At 38.4% G+C, this 19,461-nt stretch overlaps 1 protein-coding gene and 1 long non-coding RNA gene across 6 annotated transcripts in view; one reads left to right on the plus strand and one right to left on the minus strand.

Annotated features, from left to right (window-relative positions):
* LOC133276718 (uncharacterized) overlaps window positions 1-19,461 on the minus strand; it is a 175,349-nt gene that overhangs the window by 50,620 nt on the left and 105,268 nt on the right. The window lies entirely within an intron of this gene.
* The window catches only part of TBC1D30 (TBC1 domain family member 30), a 56,031-nt gene that overhangs the window by 29,904 nt on the left and 6,666 nt on the right, over window positions 1-19,461 (plus strand). For all 5 annotated transcript variants that reach the window (XM_061467847.1, XM_061467846.1, XM_061467851.1 and 2 more), the window contains 7 exons: window positions 2,797-2,858; window positions 3,235-3,300; window positions 6,136-6,261; window positions 7,355-7,540; window positions 11,095-11,263; window positions 12,148-12,316; window positions 14,578-14,683. In XM_061467847.1, coding sequence (XP_061323831.1) covers window positions 2,797-2,858; window positions 3,235-3,300; window positions 6,136-6,261; window positions 7,355-7,540; window positions 11,095-11,263; window positions 12,148-12,316; window positions 14,578-14,683 — 884 coding nt within the window. The remainder of the gene's footprint in view (window positions 1-2,796; window positions 2,859-3,234; window positions 3,301-6,135; window positions 6,262-7,354; window positions 7,541-11,094; window positions 11,264-12,147; window positions 12,317-14,577; window positions 14,684-19,461) is intronic.

The raw sequence follows: 19,461 nt of genomic DNA on the forward strand, positions 1-19,461 counted from the left end.
AAAAAGGGAAAATACAGTGAAAATGGATGTAGAAGGTCTGTGGTAGGGTTGGATGGGTGTAGGGTATTGGGGGGGGAGAAGAAGCTATTGAGGAGTCTAAGTTAGTTTGTGGGGAGAAGGCAACTGAATCAGAATTAAAGGGAGTTGCTGCTAAGATGTAGCGGGTGATAGAAGTGTAAGGGAGAAAAGACTGTATGTGGAAGAAGGCCCTGAGGAAAGACTGGTGATGATCCAGACACAAGTGGACACAGAAAAATGACAGGATTGAGTTACAAAAAAGAAGTATGTGGGGGGGTTGGAGATTTGTTAGGAAAAGGGGAATGATGGATTTGTTAGGAAAAGTAGGAAGGTTTGGGAAACCAAGAAAAGTTGCAAAAGGGATAGGCATAAATTCCTTGAAGCTTCAAAGTCCAATGTCAAATTCAGTGAAGAGTGCAGAAACCACACACAGTGAGATGGTTCTTGTGCTGGAAATAAGTAACAGGCAATGAAATGCTGCTCCCAGCTTGCTGATCGCTTTCCCACTGATGCCCTGGAAAGTTCCTGGGTGGCTATAGCCTTTCCTTACCATCATGTAATTTGATGTGGGGAATATTTCTAACTGGGCAGAAATAGTGTGATGCAGACTCCATGGCTTCTAGAGGTTACAGTGCATGGCCTGAGTTCCTTGCGACAGTGAAGAGCGTGCTGTTGTAGTCTGGTGTTACCACATGATGTTGTTCTCATTTCTAATAATTTTCACTGGTCTTAATTGTCTGCTATGATTTAATAGACTTTTGTTGATGGAGATTGAAGGATCTGGTGTCAGTGTCATTTAATCAAGAGAAACAGCTGTCTGGGCTCCTGTATGAGCTTCCCGGTCACAATGTTCGTGTATATGACACATTCTGCCTTATTCTGAAGTTATATCTTAAAGTGCTTGATCTTTTGCAGACTTGGCTGTCTTTACTTGTGTCTTTTTTAGAAAGATGAAGAGAGAAGTTGTTACTGGGATCTTTAAACCTTAGAAAACGGTGAAGTGATTAATATTTGTCTGTTGAGTTGGAAATAAATGCGTTATTATTTTGGAAGGCTACTGCTTCTTTGCTACAAGGCAGTGTTAGGTAACATGTCAACAACATCTGTTACCTTACAAAAGGAATTCTTGGTCATGCTATCTTTTTGTATGTATTAGGGCTTTCCAGTACATTAGATTGCATGGGAATAAGGCTTGCTTTTTTTTTGCATTTACAGCAAACATGATGTAGTTTCATCTTAGTAGGTTACTGGCATTGTTACACTGCTTTGAATTATTATGAAGAGATGTATCTATTAGGAGTTCCTGCTGAGTGCCATGGAGTTATGGGGAAGAATACTAATAAACAGTTACTTCCAGGAATAATTTTAATTCTTAAATATTCTTTCAAGGCATTTCTATTATGGTTTGAAGCTTTTATTTTTGTAGGTCTGACAAGGATGTCTTTTAAACCTGAAGCAGGGAAATGGAAGCACTGATCCCCAGGTCTCAGTGATGCAATTCTAAAATGCTAAAATTCTAAATAAAATTGCATTTTGTGTGAATTGTATTTCCCTCTCCCCCAACAAAGGGGGGAGAAAAAAGCCTTGGAGGTGAAGACTGTCTTTAAATATGTATTTATCAAGCAGCAAGGCTTTAAATGACTTATCACCAATTCAGTATGCAAATGCTGAAAGGCATTTTACGTTCTGTAACTAGCAATTACCACTATAGTTTGGGTTTGTCTGAAACCCACAGGCTTAGTTCTCCAAAGCACTGAGTATTACTGGTGAGTTGAGTAGCATGGATTATATATACTTAAACCCATGCAGGATTAAAATCTGGTTGTTTTTTATATATATATATATATATATATATGGCCGTTAAAATATATATTAAAAATGCTTGGCTTGATATTCTAGGAAGACAAGAAGCTATGCATCACATAATTTTAAATGTAGAGCAATATATCACATTAAATTATGGAGGCAAAATAAAAAAGCCTTTATTCTTTGTGCTGGAAGCCCTGATTGAGGACAATCGGTGCGGCGCGGTGTTCAGCACCCGAGCACTGGACAGCGGCACCTGAAGGCCCGGAGCCTCGTTCGTTCAAACTGTGAGATACAAAGCGAATCCAGCGTTACTGTTTTTCGTGTTAGGACATGCTCCAGTGCCACAGGCAGGATCCAGGGCAGACCAAACTTGAGGTCCTAGTGTTTCATCTAGTATATTATTTTATAGACTGTTAGCAGGTGTGCTTTATAACAATTACAATGATTTGCTCCTAAGGCCAAAATCAAATCTAGGCTTAACTGAGAACACTGATCAAATGTGCTTTATGGTCTGAGGAATTGTATAAAAAGATATTCTGAGCACTAAAACAGTTTCAGCACCCCACACTTGGAAATGAGTTTTGAGTGACTTTATGTCAAGAATTTGAAATAGATGGCAAAAAGCTGTTAGTGTATACTTTTCAGTGGATGCATATTGTAGTTGCAGTGTACACATACAGTTTGTAGCATAATGAACTAAATGAATTTTAGTTAATTGCGTTATGCTGAACTACATCCTTAAGGAGGGTATTACTGCATTTTAAAAACATTTTGTCCATGTTCTTTTTAACGTGTGCCTTGAATCCACTCTGAAGACAAGAATTCACAGAAACAGGTTGAAATGTAGTTGTTGAAATGTGTAGCTGAAATTTTGTGTTCTTATTTCAATTGTGGGTGTTGCTTTTTTTTTTTCCCTCCTTCTGATGAAAATAATGGCCATGACTGTGTGTTTGTTTGTTTGTTTTCTAGGGGTTGATACAAAATTGAAGTTCACTCTTGAACCATCTTTAGGTCAAAATGGTTTTCAGCAGGTAATTGGATTAATTTTTCTCTTGAGTTTATGAAGAACTGGGTTCTCTTTGATCAAGGTACTTGCCCTAGTTCAAAAGTGCATCTGTCATCATAATGTCAGTATATTGTTTGCAGTTGCGTCAAGAGCTGTTCCATTAGTATTTGAAAAATGCAATAAGCTTTCATTGTTTACTTAGCTATCTCCTAAGGCTTTTGTCCTAGAATATTATATTTTTGTTACATCAATAAGGAAGTAATTTGTATTTTCTCTGTTAAATTCTGAAATGTGTGCAGTAAAATGAAATGAATGGCATGTCTGCAGTGTTGTAAATGTTGCTATACTGTTACATGAAACTAATGGTGGATTTTGTACGTTTTGGATGCTTTTGCTTTTAGTGGCATGATGCGCTCAAAGCAGTGGCCAGGTTGCCAACTGGCATACCGAAAGAGTGGCGGAGAAAGGTAGGTAGACCTGTACCTTTGTGGACATACTGCCTGTGGGTTTCTCAGTAGAGGTGAATATGATTAATGTTATCAATGTTTTTTAAGAAATAGTTGGAAGTTGTAAGTTTAAGTTGTACTGGGGTTTTTTGCTAGTTTATGTTCTTCAGTGATAACCTCACAAGGCAGCTGGAAAGTGTGAGGAGACAGGTAAAGATAGTGTTTTTAAGAGTCAGGCTCTTTCTGCTTGAGGCTTGGGTAACTTACTCTGGTGCATATGTTACTGCTTCATTTTGTCAGTCTCAAGAAACTGCACTGGTGAAGCTTCCCCCGCAGCTGAAAACCAGCTGAAAGGAGAGCACATCTCCAGTGTAGGCTGTCATACTTGTGAAGGTGCTGACAAGAATGCTCATAGAAACATTTGATGGGGGAAAGGCAGATTGCCTAAATTAGGGAAGTTCAGAGTCAGGAGTGATGTAGAATGGTAGAGTGTGCCATTAATGGGAAATCATACTGAGTTAATGTTGTAGGAAAGGGTCCACTGGGATTTGGCTAACTTACTTTATCACTTTCTTCAAATATGTTTAAAGTTCCCTAGCCTAAAAAAAAGGCATATCTATTCATCTTTTCTGTAAAACCGAGTCACACAATCTCAGCTTTAAAAATGCAGTTCTAGTAAAAGGGTATTTTAAAAACTTTATGAAATGTATGTAGTTCCCTATATTTTTGATGCTTGAGATTAATTTCCTTTTATTTTCTTTTTGCTGTCTTTCCAAACTTTTGTTCTTTACAAATCAGGGGAGAAGAAAAGAGAAGAGTTGGTGGCATCATTTCCTCACATTGCTATGATTTTGTTTTTAATTTACAATTCCAGGGGATCATTATATCTGTCTAACAACCTTCTTTCTTTCCTGAAATGTTCTTTTCCTACACTCCAGTAAGTCTTTCAGACACTTTTCTGTGGTATGTGACTGGCAGAGGTCATAGAATCACAGAATGATGAGCCTTCTAGTCTCCAGACAGAATGGTCTCGATTCTCTCAGCCTTTCATCACAGGAGAGATGCTCTAGTCCATTAATCCTCTTAGCGGCCTCTTACTGGACTCTCTTCAGTAGCTCTCTCTTGTACTGGGGAGCCCAGGCCTGGACCCACCGCTCCAGGTGTGTGTCATCAGTGCTGAGTAGAAGCGAAGGATCATCTGCCTTGACCTGCTGTCAGTGCTCTGCCTGCTGCAGTCCAGGAGGCTGTTGACCACATTTGCCAGGAGGGCACATTGCTACCTTATGGTCAACTTGGTGTCCACCAGGACCCCAGCTCTTTGTCTGCAAAGATGCTTTCCAGCTGGGTGGTCCCCAGCATATGCCAGTGTGTGGGATTGGTCTTCCTCAGGTGCAGGACTTTGCACATCGTGTTGAACTTCATGAGGTTCTTGTCAGCCCATTTTTCCAACCGGTCAAGGTGCCCTTGCGCTTATCAGCCATTCTGTCCAAGTTTTATGTTATCAGCAGGCTTGCTCTGCCACATCATCCAACTCATTTCTCTGTCTTTCCCTCTTATTCTGACCTTCTCTCTGTTTGCTTACACCTGACCACGTGATGCTAACCAAAAAAATAGCATTAAGAAATGGGGTACAGTCTTTTCAGTGCTATTCCCCACTTCCCAAGTGATTTTAAGGTTGATACCAAAATTAAGGAAGCATTTTGTATTGGCAGCACGTTGATTGTTCCCTCTGCTTGCAGCAGAAGCAGGGTGACATCTGTGGCATGTGACATCTGCAGTATCGCTGTGGTATGTGACATTTGTTTTCTGAGGCTGACAGAGATAAAGAATCCAGTCAAACATCAGTAGGATGTCAGCAGTGCCAAAGGCTGCTGGGAGGCAGAACAGTGGCATTTCTCTGCATGGGCGCCTTTGTGAAAGTGTGGGAAGGGAAATGTAAATGCAGAAAACATGAGATTCTGGGAGCTGTCTGTAAATGCCTTACTCATGTAATTATTTATGTGTGTAAATCTGTGGGAAGTGTCTAAATTGCTTTTCTCACTTGAGTGAGTTAATGGCTGATACAAAACTCGACCCATTTGCTTTCATGATTTCTTTCAGTTTCCTGAAGAGAAAGGTCATTGTATGATCTGTCTTGTGTCTTGCAGTTCAGGAACTTTTCAGATGTTTAATAAAGGTCCAGCCTTTGTCTTGGATACATATGCATAAATCTGTTCTGGTAATTATTAGTCTTTAAAAACCAGCAAAATGTTTGTTTTCAGAACTCCCTGTAGCATCAACAGTTTAGGAAGCCCTCTGGTTAAGAGTAAGTAACTGATCAAAGTGATTCTTTCAGATCAATCCCAAATGGTTAATACTGTATGCTATCTTCTCTGTAAAGTTGATCAGAAGGGACCTCTGGTGAACAGAAACACTGCTAGATTGCTTCTGTTGGATTTCCAGGAGATGGATCCATGGTTGAGTGTGAGGAAAGCCTGCTACAGCGTTACCTTTTAATAAAACTTCTTGTTGAAGTTAGAAGGGCTGAACTCCTCAGGAGGGTCACTGCAGGAGAGCACATTTCTATCTTGGAGGGCCCCTGTGGATTCAGTTTCTGACAATGGACTTGCATCTTTGTAGGCAGTCACAGATCTGGATGCTTAATGCTAACTATTGCCTAATTTTCTGTTTTAGGGAGCAAGCTATTACTTTAATTGTGCAAATATTGTTTTAGCTGTAGGCCTCTTCTGCATATTTCAAGTCTTAACAGCAGTCACATATGGGTGAAACTGATGAGGTTCATCTAATGGTGTATATGGAAACTGTTCCTATTTTAAATAAGAAATAATTTTGTTGGCTTGCTTTGTGTATTTCTAGGTTTGGCTGACCCTAGCTGATCAGTACTTACACAGTATAGCCATTGACTGGGATAAAACCATGCGTTTCACATTCAATGAAAGGAGTAATCCTGATGATGACTCTATGGGCATCCAGATAGTAAAGGTAGCCAGCTAATTTGTTTGTCTTTTGAAAAGTTGATTTGTATGTGTTTTTTAATAGATGAAATTTGGATTTATTTTGTTCTCTGAAACTGCTTTGGCAAAAATTGCATCTTACGTCCTATTGGCTCACCAAAATTATTTCTTCAGCTTCTTTGGTCCTTCTGCACTGGTCTGGTTAGTATTAGCTGGGAAAAAAATGCTGTTACTAATTTACTTTCCCCTCTCTCTTCCCTTCCCTCCCCCCCTCCCCCATTTCTACTTTTTTTTTGTCTAAAATAAGTACCAGAGTTTGATGGAGACAAACATAAGTGTTTTTTTTCTACCCTCTTCTCTATAAATAAGCACAAATGTTTGCTGTGATTAAAAAGTGTGTTTTATGATACAGCAATTGAGCCTTTTTCAGTTACTTTACAGGAGTGAAGCACCTTTGTCTATATCTATTTCTCAGCTAACGCTTAATATTTAAAGCAGTGGGTGGTTTTAGGAAAAAACTTAATAGATATGTATTGGCATGTTGGATTTAATATTGGTCTATTTACCTATTTAGGAGGTATTACTCTGTTTAGGAGAGATTGTGTTCTATAGTCACCTTTATTTCTGTTCCTGATTATTACAATGGTCATCTGTACTCGGTAATTAAAACTTATAGGTGTTACTTATGAAATAGAAACATTGTAATACATGTTTTGCCCTTCACTTACAAATTGATTAAATCTCAAGGGCACTTTTTCTGTTGATTTGTAAACCTAGTTGATTAGTAGTTTTTTTTTATACTTTGATAAAAATGGACATTTTTGTTTGGTTAACATAATGGCTGTTATGTCTTGCCCTTGGAAACCTAGATATCAGTTAATATCTTCTGTGAAACCTTCATATGAACATCCTTTAGGTAACTTGTTTATTTAAGAGCTTGCTGAACCTATTTCTTTTCAGTGAGCTAAAGGTTTACAGATTAAAAAAGAAATATTGTCATCAACTTTCAGAGTATATATGGGGAAGGTGGAGGTGGAAGGAGAACTGGGTCAGGCAGGAAAACTAAGGGGGGAAGAAAAATGCACATCTCTTCTGTATGTTCTTGGGTTTTTTCTTTAAAGGACCTTCACCGAACTGGTTGCAGTTCCTACTGTGGCCAAGAGGCAGAGCAAGATCGAGTCGTACTAAAACGTGTTCTGCTGGCTTATGCCAGGTGGAATAAATCTGTTGGCTATTGTCAAGGATTTAACATACTAGCTGCACTTATTCTGGAAGTAATGGAGGGCAATGAAGGGGATGCCCTGAAAGTGAGTAAAATATTTTTTTTTCAGTGTTGAAGGTGGTTTTTAGTTAGTGAACTTTAGAATAAACCAATGTGTGGATTTTGTAGACAGCCTTAAAGAGCAGGACTCAAAGGAGTTAACCAGTTATCTGTGAATATATATATATAATATATATATATAATATATATGTGAATTGTTTGTTATCTTCTTTGAGCTAAAATGAGCAGTTTGAATGTTGTCACTGTTAATTTTTTATTTTTTTTTCCCTCAACAGAAAAAATTAGGACTTGGCCATAATAAAAATAAATGGGTCTACTACTACTGACTAGAATATCTTATCCCGTAATTGCAAGTCTGCTTCCAAACACTATAGGTAGCTGAAACCTCAGATTCCATTATTAACCTCCTGTGTGACTGTAGCATGCGAGGCAGTTAATAAATCTGCTGCATTTTAAAGCAAATTCTAGGAAAAGACAAAATAAATATCTGAATTGAAAGTAAATCACTTTGAAGTTACATTCTTGGCTCCGTTAGTCATACAGTGTTTTCTTTGTTTTAGACCTTTTCTATTCTAAGTAAAAGAAAGCTTCATGAAATTCATGTGTCAGAAAATGGAAATACAGTTTAGTACAGGCTGTGGTTGAAGGTTCCAAGATTATGTGCAAATTTCCTTAAACTTGTTTATGTGTGTGAGTTGGGGTCAAATGGTAAAAGATGACTGACTCTTGAGAGAATGAGCTGATTATTTTACCTTATACAATGATTTAAATATGGTGAATATTTAAATTCACTCTGAGCTTCTAAAACTTAAAGCTTGCGGTAGCAGAGTCCAGCTAGCTGTTATTTAATATTTCATTCTAGGGAGCTGCCTGTAGTAATAAAAATATCATGGTATACTTACTTCATATCAGAGGGTAAAATTTTCTTTCAATAATCCTTGCTAAAAATTTCCTCAGTATTTTTAACTATATTTAGTCATATTTTATTGTGCTCTTACACTGTCCAGAAGCTCAAAAAGCACATTAATATAGGAAACATGATTGTCCAAGGTTTATGAAGTCCAAGCTAATTGCAAGAACATTCTTACATTATTAGATTTTCTTTTATTGTGAGTGGTGTCAGGCTTCTTGTCCTAAGGAGGCAATGAACTGCCCTGAGGAGGTAAAGCACTGGAATGGGTCTTACCTGGCAAAAAAAAAAAAAAGATGGAAAATAACTTCTTTTTCAGGCTTAGTATGGGGTCTTTGTAGGGTTAGAATTTCCCCAGAGGAAAGAGGGAAAAGAGAAGGGAAAAAGTAATATAAGAGCAAGGGTGGAGGGGGAGGAATTGGGTATTATCATGTGGCTGTTCTGTTATTGTAGTCACTGTGCTATCTAAAGCAAGTGACGAGTGACTTCGGAACAACTCCAGAGGCTGTTGCATGTAAAGTTGCCCTCAGGATTTGAGCTATGGGGAATTGTTTGGATTATTGCAGAGTCTAGGAGCTAAGGGAGCTAGGGGATTTTGGGGGCTTGCCAGTCAGGTCCCCTTTCTGGGTAGGACATTATAAACAAAAGCTTTGTGTCTGGAAGTGTCTCCCAGAGGCTGGGAAACAGCAGGTATTACTGATACCGTGAGGCTTTAACAGCACCAGACCCAACACGGTAGCTTCAGTGAATGCCCAGCCACGGGTATTTGAGCCTTTACTAGTTAAGGGAGACACATATAAGTTAAATCCCCGGAAACACCTCAAAGTTAGCCTACTGAAATTATGGTAAGCAAGAAAATTACAGCTTGCATGTGTAGAAGCTATCAAAGTATACACAGAAGTCTCATAGATACTGAAACTTAAAAACCTTTTTTTTTTCCTGCAAATTATTGTGGGGAAATATTACAAAGTCAAATAATAAAAGTAAATATGTAGATATATGTCATGAAGAAAGTATCTATTGCAAACTGGTAAATACATGAAGCTGCTTAAAAAAAAAATTCTCAAAACAATTCGCATGTCAATGAAATGGGAAGGATTTCAGTGTTGCAAAAAGATTTCTGTCTTTTCCTATGCTCTCGTGTATCTGAGATTTCTGAAGTAATACCACTCAGTGGAAAGGGAACAAAAACCTTTAGAAAATGGTTTCTTTAATGTAGGGATTTATGGCTTATGGCTTAAGAAATTAATTAAAACACCAAGTAGCGTAGTTTAAGTTAATGTTGCTATAGTAAATTATTCTTCCATTGGTTGAAATGTATCCAAAGAAAACAAAGCATATCTTTAAAAGACAGTGAGATGCCCCAGAATTCAGCAAAGGTTAGGGAATGTATCTGAGAAATAATGAGACTCCAGCTTGCTTACCGATGACCCATTTCCTTTCAATCCTTAACATATAACAAAAAATCATAAAACCAAACCAAACCAAAATGAAACAACAAAACATAAAAAATGCGTAAAAGGTATTGATGTACCTGTACTGACTACTGATCTACATGCTTTAAAGCATGGGACAGAAAAGGTTGTCAGTGCCTGAAAAGATTCTTGCAAGGACAAGTGGTAGTATGTGGTCACAAGCAACTGGGATAGAAAAGGAAGCACTTAGACTATGTAAGGTGGTCCTCTTCTAAGTCTGGTGTCTGCCAAGCTACTTTTGTGGGCATCTTATGGAAAGAAAGGGGTTGTAAGGAGGATTCTCCTGTGTATGAAGGTGCCATGCTCCTCTCAAGCATTAGAGGTTGTATGAAACAGATGATAAGGATCCTTCTCTGGAATTTTAACAAAGAAGTAATGGAGAGTTGAACCAGATGGGATGACCACTTGCAGGCTCTCTGGGTACAGCTTGTAGAGTGGCCATAGAGGTTTTAAAAGATCCTGAAGTGAAGGTCAGCATCTTCTGTTGGACTGATGATATGTATCGACTTCTGCATATTTCTTTGTTGCGTTTGTTCATTCTCAATGAATGTCGTTGATAGTATTCAGTTAATACATTACCACCCTTGAACTCTCTCCCTTGAAACAGATGTATGTTTAAAATCCCTCATGCTGCTTAATTTAGCACCTTTTAGAGTGACAAGATGAAATGCAGCACATGGTAACATATCACAGTAAAATATGTGAAGAATGGTTTTTAAAGAGTAGTGTCTTGTATTTTGGAGAGGGGAAAACAAGATGATCTGAAAGATCAGTCTTCTAGTCATGGCAGTTAACAACCAGAGAAGGGACAGTGGAACTTTCCAGCAATGTGGAGAATCTCATAAACACATAGAGCATCATAAGTGCCAAAAACTGTCTTTGGTTAGACTAATGCTTCCAATTTGAGCATAGCTTTCTATGATGCTAGTTTTCAGTCATTAATGATACTGAACAGCTTCAAGGGCTTGCTTGCACCTTGGCTGCTTGTGGATACCTCGAGTACTTGTGGATGCTTAAAGTTATAATGCTTTCCTCTCATGTAAATGGAGATACCAGAAGCATGTGTTGCCACTGGCTCCAAGCCATTCTTTAGTGAATAGAGAACTTTAAAATTTCTTTTTTTTTTTTCCTGTTATTCCTAGAAAATAACTGGCTCTGTAAGTCCTACATGATAGTATTTAATTTTTCCCACAGATCATGATTTACCTGATTGATAAGGTGCTTCCTGATAGCTATTTTGTCAATAATCTCCGTGCTCTCTCTGTGGATATGGCTGTTTTCCGAGATCTTTTACGAATGAAGCTTCCTGAACTGTCCCAGCACTTAGACACCCTGCAAAGAGCTGCTAACAGAGAAAGTGGAGGTAGGTTCAACAGAAAATGCTATTAAATTCTTTTTGTCATTGTTTAATCTGAGCATTAGTCTGAAAAATCAGTCTTTTAAGTGTTTACATGAGTTTCTTGCTCAGAATATATATATTTAAATTGTTAACACTGGTGATGGTTACCATTATTGATAACCTTTACTCAGGAAAAAATAAAAGGGAAGTAATTTGGTCCCACCACTAAATGCAAACAGAATTGTGTTGATAAGGATATAAAATGTATGGAGTGACAACACTGTAACAGACAGCTTAAGACAAGAGCTACTTTGAAAAGGTTATTTCTTGCTTTAGCTTAAGATACTGGTCCTTCCATTGCTTCTTGTAGTTGTTAGCTTACATAGCTGCTCTGGGAAGAGTTACAATGTGAGAGCCAATGGTGGCTTGTTAGTATTTCTACACCTAGATGTTTAGTAATACACAGGTACAAAACTCAGAAGTAGGTCTTGGGTTGCTACCTGAAAACTGGCGTTCTGAAGAAATGCAGTGGGTCTGGATTTTCTTGCTCTGTTGCGCTATGAGCTACAAGATTTTGGTTTTGGGGAGGGAAAAGCCATCTTTCTCATATAAGGGAAAAAAAAATGGGGTGGTGTTTTTCAAGACTCCAAAACCAATGCTGCTGCTTAGAGCTTTTTACAGTGCAGTAGAATGAAAGGTGACCAAGTATGTAATTTTTCCATCACTTTTTTTCTCAGCTTGTCTTTGGACAGCTGCAGGCTAAGTAAGTTTTGAGCAATAACAAAGGTATTAGAATGTCTGTTGGGTTTCAGTATGCAGTTTATACTCCTTGTAAGATAACTGTAAATTACAATTACTTCAAGGTTTTTTTGTGTTTTTTTTTGTGTTTTGTTTTGTTTTAATTTCAGGAGGCTATGAACCCCCACTTACAAATGTCTTCACAATGCAGTGGTTTCTAACCCTCTTTGCCACTTGCCTGCCTAACCATACAGTTCTGAAGATCTGGGATTCAGTATTCTTTGAAGGTTCTGAAATTATCCTGAGGGTAGCTTTGGCTATCTGGGCAAAGTTAGGAGAGTAAGTGTTCATTTTTACCTGATTTTTCTTTTCAGTATGAGCAATGAATGTAGCTTATGTTGTTCTAAAGAGCACATCTGAATTCTAAACAAGATGTGATCTTTCAGGAGAATGATTCTGCTTTGAAAGAGCTGCACAAAGTGCCTCTGTGGTTTCCCCTACAATTTGTGTGTCTGACATCTTGTCAGAATGGGGATAATAATTAATTGACCCTTGCTACAGGAAATGTCTCCAATTGTTTGTGTTGTCTGTGTGTAATGTCTTCATACTATGCTAAAAGGTTGTTTGGGCTTAACTGGGACACAGTCTTCTGAGGGAGCTGGTAAATACTCTGTGGAAAGACAGAGACTTGAGGGTGACTAGCAAATTTAGTTGGGTACCTGAAGCTGGGGATGTTAACTCCCTTATTTTCACATAAGGATTTGAGCCCATTATCTATACCCAAGAAAAGAGTTCAGTGTTACTGAGAGGTTGGTTTAGTGTTACATGGCTCTTTTCTGTTAAGGCCTGGAAACAAGTTTTCCTGCAATTCTCTGCTTTTAAGCACATTCTAGCCAAGTTTCTATTATAGTCCTTCATGGCCTTGGAAACTCACCACGTAGGACAGAACACAAGAGTTGGTCAGCTCTTCCAAACTCCCCTATTGTCATAGCAAATATTTGCATTCCAAAGAGTGCACAGTGCTCCTGGGTAAATGAGTTTTGTCACTGACATCAGTGGGAGGTGTGAGCTCTGACACATTGAGCAGATGTTAGTTCAGCTGGAAACGTTTTTCAGCTGGTGTCAGCAGCTACGTCAGATTTTTCTTGTGGTGCCTATCAACACTCACCTTCCTCTTTATCCTGTGGCTGACTCCCTGGGATTTATGTTCAGCTCTGTCCTTGGAGGTTTCATTTCTCTTTGTCTTCCTGAATAAATTAGCACTGCAGGCCAGTCGCATTGTAAGAAATTTTGTTTTCTATATTTAATTTTTAATCTGAAGAACAATAATTAGAGTAATAATTTCCTAAGAGCTTTATTTGTTCAGTCCATGAACAAAACTTGCATGAATCATTTGCATTAGGATTAAGTTACATGTAGTTTCATTGTGCTTTGTTACTTTGTAACATACCTTTAGATAAAAGGTCCTATTGTACTGGGTCTCTGTGCATTTAGCTGTAATGAGTTAAATATTCCAACTCAATAACATGGTAAAAAAGAAAGTCACAGCTTTGAAGATTTCACCATAAAACTTAAACAAAAAATGAAATGTGTTTTATAAAAATTGGAAGAAACAGAGTCAAAAAAACCTCAGAATATGTCCAAAGGAACAAGCTGATCACAGTGCACACGTTATAACTGTTGTCTGTGGGGAATGGGAGAAAATCTGGAAGATTTGGGGTCAGTTAACAGAAAGGGATATTGGTGGGATAACTAGAGATTGAGATGATGAGTCACTAAACTGAACAAGAATTGAAATACAGTAAGTTTGTGATTAATGATATCAAATAAGATGAGGAAGTAGAAGATTGGGCACTGTGTTTTTCTTAGAGAAGATTGTTATTTTGTTCTCTACTAAAAACAGAACAGGGGGAATTTAAAAAAGTGGGGCCTGAAACAAGGATCATGGTCTTATGATCTTCATACTTCTCAAGACTATCCTTCTAGACGTGAAAATGGGGTGAGAAGTGCTTTTCCTAAAATATGGGTGGTTGGGTCACACTTCTGTTTTGAGGGAGACTGAAGGAATGAGGAAGTTAAAAATAGGTGCGGTGGAGAAAGCAGTATGTGGAGGTCATGAAAGACTGAAGGTGTTAAGGAAGGTAAGCAATAACTTTGTGATAATTAGCTACATACCTATCTTTGGTTTACTACTTTCATCATCTTTTTAGCTAAACTCTGTTAAGATTTCAGTATGAGCAATGTGTAAAACTTTCATTGTTGTGAAGAGTTTCATAGTTCAATGGTTGTTCCCTATATTGATTCTCATGTTGTAGAAGTGAAAGGGGCAGAGAGAATAACCTGTCTGGACATGCTTGAATCCTTTATCGTGAACAGTCAGGACAGAAAGTTGTGTTCAGTACATCCTTTTAGTGCGCCAGCATTGCCAATGTGACATGCACAGTTTTATTACCTGGAAGTGTAGGGAGGATTGTAATTTTAAGAATTAAGGTGACTAAAGAAAGCACTTTTTTTAGGATGACAGAAAGTTCAGTTTTGGTTTGAATGTGCACAATCATATGTAAAAGTAAAATAAAAAAACAGTATGTACTTTGATGTAGGCAAATAGAGTGTTGTGAAACTGCAGATGAGTTTTACAGTACCATGGGCAAGCTGACCCAGGAGATGCTGGAAGACAGTCTGATTGACAGCAATGAACTCATGCAGGTGAGTAATTATGATATTATTATTGTTTGTGTTTTCTTTCTATCCTGCAGGTGCTGATTGCTAACAAATGACTTTTTTGTTCAGATACTTTATAAACCTAAACTCTTCCAAAAATAAGAGTTGAGCTAACAGGTTGATGAAACAAATAGGTGACCTGCAGTTAAAGCTAAAAATCTTATTTTATACATGAAGTATAGAGAACCAGTAGGCTTCACTTGATCAAAATTGGTTGTATGTTCACAGCTAAAAGTTCTTTGCGATATAATGCCCAACTGTATTTACACAAGTAAAATGTAGAATCTTTTAGTAGTCATAATTTTTAGGGTGTTCTTTTATTTTATTTCTATGTTTTGGTCATTTTTTACAGCGTGTCTTCTTTGTTCTGCAGACACTGTGGGAGACAAGTTTATCAAAAATATCCTTCATGATTTAAAAACAAAGGTCTTGAACAATCATCAGTGAACTAGAAACAAAGACATTTGTAGATAATTGCAGTCCCTGAATTCTTAAAACATACATCACTGTATGAGAACAAAGATCCTTGAGTTCTGGGAAAGGAAAGAGCCTCAGTGTTGCAGATACAATTTTATTAATTCACATTTATGCTTCTTTTTGTGATGTCCTTGAGGTGTTGTCTAATTAAATGTTTTATAAAGGCCTCACACTGCAGATCTAGAACTTTGCTTTTGATGAGCTATAGCATGGTGATTAGGTGGGTACAGATACAGGGCACGTAATTCACCTGAAATTTTTTATCTGTCTTAGTCAAACTCAGTCTATGAAGTTGCATGAGTTAAACAGTAGTTAGCAGGTGACTTCTGTTACCCATTGTTGGAAGCAAACTGTACTGTCTGGGATGATACACTTCCTTAGTCTGGTAAAGTACTGCTCTGAAGTAAGGGATTAGTTTCAGATTTTTTGTTAGTGGTGGTGTTTTGTCTGTTGAGGGGGCTCTAGGAATGGCAGAGGTGAGCACTGTGCCTTTCTTGTGCTTCAAAACTGGAAAGTCAGCTGGTCAGATGTACTCACGTGCTTTTTAAGTAAGTGTCAAGGTTTCTCACAAGACAGTTCAGATATTGAGGATATGTGAGGAGGGCGGCACAAACTGATGCCTTCTCATATCCATTGTGTTTCAGTTCTGGTCTCCAGGGTAGTACAAAATCAAGGTGTGGCATTTACAACAGAGAATTATACTGGGAAAGCTGAAATTGGCTTTAGTGACTCGGTGTGGATTTCTTATTTTTTTGTTGTGTGTAATAGAAGGTAAGGCATAGGTGACTTGCTGGTTGTAGGGTTGGAAGGTTCTTTGGGTTTTTCAAGGGTTGCAATTGAAAGTATACTAAACTAGCAGTCTTGTGCTTCAGCAAAAAATTAGCACTTGGTGCAAAATATACATGTATTCATAAGGTACATGTGTATTTTGTGACGCTGAGAGTGAAGATAGGGTAGCATTGGCATTGATATGGAGAACGTGGCAGGTGTAATTTTTCTGTGTAGAGAAACAGTGTGTCTGGTTTATGTGGGTCTTGGTTGAAGAAACCATACTACAATTTAGCTAGCATTCTTCACATCAGAGGCAGGCATTGGCTACAGGCTGTCTTTAAGTGGGGAGAATTAGGCACTACAAGAGTTTACCATTAGGATATATGGATGCCACCATGTGTCTGGCTGCTGTGTTTGAGCAACTTTCTCTGAGCTGGAGAAAAAAATAAAGAAATAGGAACTGTTTTTTTTTTATATTGCTTTAGGCTTTTTCAGAGGACTCAGGCAGAGATGAATGTTTAGACTGTTTTGTTTTCAAAATGTTCTTTCCCCTAACCCTCCTCCCCGCCCCCCCCCCCCCAGTCAAAATCAGAACGGTGAATTTAAATCTAATACTTTTTACAAGGTGGCTCAAGGATTAGTATCCTACTGTGGGAAAGGATTCATCTCCTTCTCTGCCTTCCCTACATATTTCCATAAAGGTTTCTGGTGGCAGTCATCTCACTTTTCTTTAAACTTGCATGGCATTTACGTTTGCATCTACTGAACTACCTGTCCAAGCTCACTTAAGCCAGTGAAGAGTAACAGGCACACCTCTGCCATTAGAAGACAAATTGTGCTCTAAAAGGCCTGTTTGCTTTGGGAGTTAGAGGAGGGAGGTACAGCTGATCCTTCAGGGGCAAGTGTTGAGAGAGCAGATGTCTAACGTAGACCAGAGAACACTTGTCCTCATTCTCTCCACCAGCATGTATAGTTAGTGCAAGTTTGTCATTAAAAATGTCTCACTCCCATGCTGACAGTACACATACCTAGGAGTGAAGGCTTAAAGCTTTTGAAGGTTTGGTCCTTGCATGCAAGAGTTCTTGCAGTGTTGCGCTAAGGAGAGCATGGAGGAATTGGAGGAGCAAGCAAGCCTGAGGCTTCCTTCTTTTCAAGATTGAACAGTTCAGGTAAATAAAGCATAAGTGCTGCACAAATCAGATGCTAGACTGGGTATGTATTCAGGATGAGAAGTTAAACTAATAGGGTATTCAGTAATGCCATTTTATTGGCCTATTAATGAACTTCAGTTCTTACGTGGAGACAGAAACTCTACGGCAGGTGTCTGCAGATATGCTAAATGCTGTGTGCTAGATTGAGTACATGCTTTCATGCGTTCTCAGAAAGCAAGTGCTTTTATAAGCAGCTAAATTAATTCCGTTTGTATGCCTAGAAACGTTGCAGCATAGAGGAGGTGAGATACAAACAGGAAAAGGAAAGGCATCCCTGTGTTTACTGTGGTGAAGGAAAGCAGGGGTTAATCCCTCCTTATCTCTTTTTTACCCTGACTTGATATTCATTGTTAATGTTCTACTTGAGTAGCACTTTCTGTTTTCTTTTGGGTTTGTTTTTGCTTTTGCACTTTGTTTTCTTAGTGAAAGTGAACAGAGAGAAGAGCTTTAAACAAGTGTGGTGTGGCTCTTGAGCTAAATGTGTTTGAGCTGTTGGCAAAACTTCTTACATCTTTTGGAAGCCACAGCCCATACCTTTTGTATGGTGTTCTGCTGGGGGTGTAGATGGCTTTGCGTTTTTAGGGTAAGGCAAAGGCTTGATAAATGCTACTGTTTTAAGATGAGAGTTTTATTCCTTGTCTTTTTTCTTGTTCCCAGAATCTGTCCCTTATGGCCATAAATAACATATGTAAGTTTGTCTGCATCCTGCTTCATATGTGTAGGCTGTTTCCCTCTGGTGCAGTTTCACCAGAATTAACCAAATGACATCCAAGGCTGTGTACAAACTAGGAACAGGATGCTTTGACTCTGAAGCATTGCTCAGAGTCAGGAGCTCACAGGTGTTGATTGACAGTGCTTTTTAATTTTCAGTGGAACTTGCATCAGCATAAAACTTGTTTGTGGATCTCAGCCAGGTGGCAAGTGAGGCTTCCATTTATAATCTGATAACAAGCAATTAAGCTAAAAATGTATATGCTAAATAGAAGAAATTGCACAGCATCTGAAAGAGGCACAGATTGGAGACAGGCAAAAGCTAAGAGCATAATCTAAAACAGTAGGTGCAAGGAGTAAACGGATGACTCTGAGTCGGCTGTTTCACTTGAAGGGTAACTCACATATGGAACGAGTTACCTGAAAAGGCTGTTGACATAAAGAGTAGAAATAAATTCCAGACAAACCTCCTTCTCTGTGAAGGGAGAGAGTTTAGACATATGGGGAGAAAAAAAACTAGGAAAGTGTGAAGGAGATCAAACAAACAGGCAGACATGTTGGGCCGGAGGTAGGTCTTTCTCCAGATCATAAAATTCCTTTGTCTGGTAGACTGCCGGGATATTGCTGTTCAGGCCCTAGAGAATATCTGTCTTTCACAGTAGCATTGTAGTTTAATGGAGTGGCAGGGCTTCAGCTTATGCTCTGGGTTTTTGTAGGCATCCTCCTTGCCTTAGAGTCTGTGCGTGGCTCAAACTGTAAAAGCATTTTCATACAGAAGCCTGTTGAACTGCACCATTGTTGCCCTATGTCTGATCCAGCCAGGACTGTCTTTCTTGCTCCTTACAGCTCACATAATTGCCATTAGTGAAACATTTTTTCTTCTTCTTCTTTGAGGAAAGATCTAGTACTAAAATCATGTTTGTAGGCAAGGCATGGTTCAAGAGCAGGTTATGTAGAAGATGTTAAATCCCTTTAATCTTAACTGAGGCCATTTGCCTTCAGATGAAAATGTCACTGACTTAACAGCACAGGGGAAAAAAACAGAAGTGACTTCTGTCGTAGCTACTCAGAATTCTTTATGTTGCTGTATTTCAGAAGACATTTGATTTTCAAGATGGGGAAAAGCTATAATATCTCAGAGAAACGATGAGAAATTATATTTTGCCTATTTTTTTTCTTTTTACTACTGACATTGAGACTCCCAATGAATTGTGTCAGTTATTTGAAAGTGTTGAATAGCTGAAAGTGTACAAAAGCAGGGGAAAAAACAGTCAACGAAGAAACAAATCAGCAGTGATATTGCAATGAATATGACGTGCCTTTATGCCAGGTTGGCTGGTGACACACATTATGTTATTACAAAATGGCTTAAAGCAAAAATAGTACTGAAAGCAAATGCATTTGCAACATTTATCTTTGCGTATTGAAGTAAATAAAATGTATTGCAGTTTTTTATGGCCTTGTTTTAAGTTCTAGGGACTATAGTACTTTTTTTTGATGAAACAGGAGACTTTATATGGTGCTTAGGGACAGGGTTTAGTGGCAAACTTGGCACTGTTAGTTTTACAGTCGGAAACAATCTTTCGCAACCTA

The sequence above is a fragment of the Pezoporus flaviventris genome, unplaced genomic scaffold (assembly GCF_033815535.1).
Source record: "Pezoporus flaviventris isolate CSIRO_AGI_PZ_B2104156 unplaced genomic scaffold, CSIRO_AGI_Pfla_v1 ptg000045l, whole genome shotgun sequence".
Lineage (NCBI taxonomy): Eukaryota > Metazoa > Chordata > Aves > Psittaciformes > Psittacidae > Pezoporus > Pezoporus flaviventris.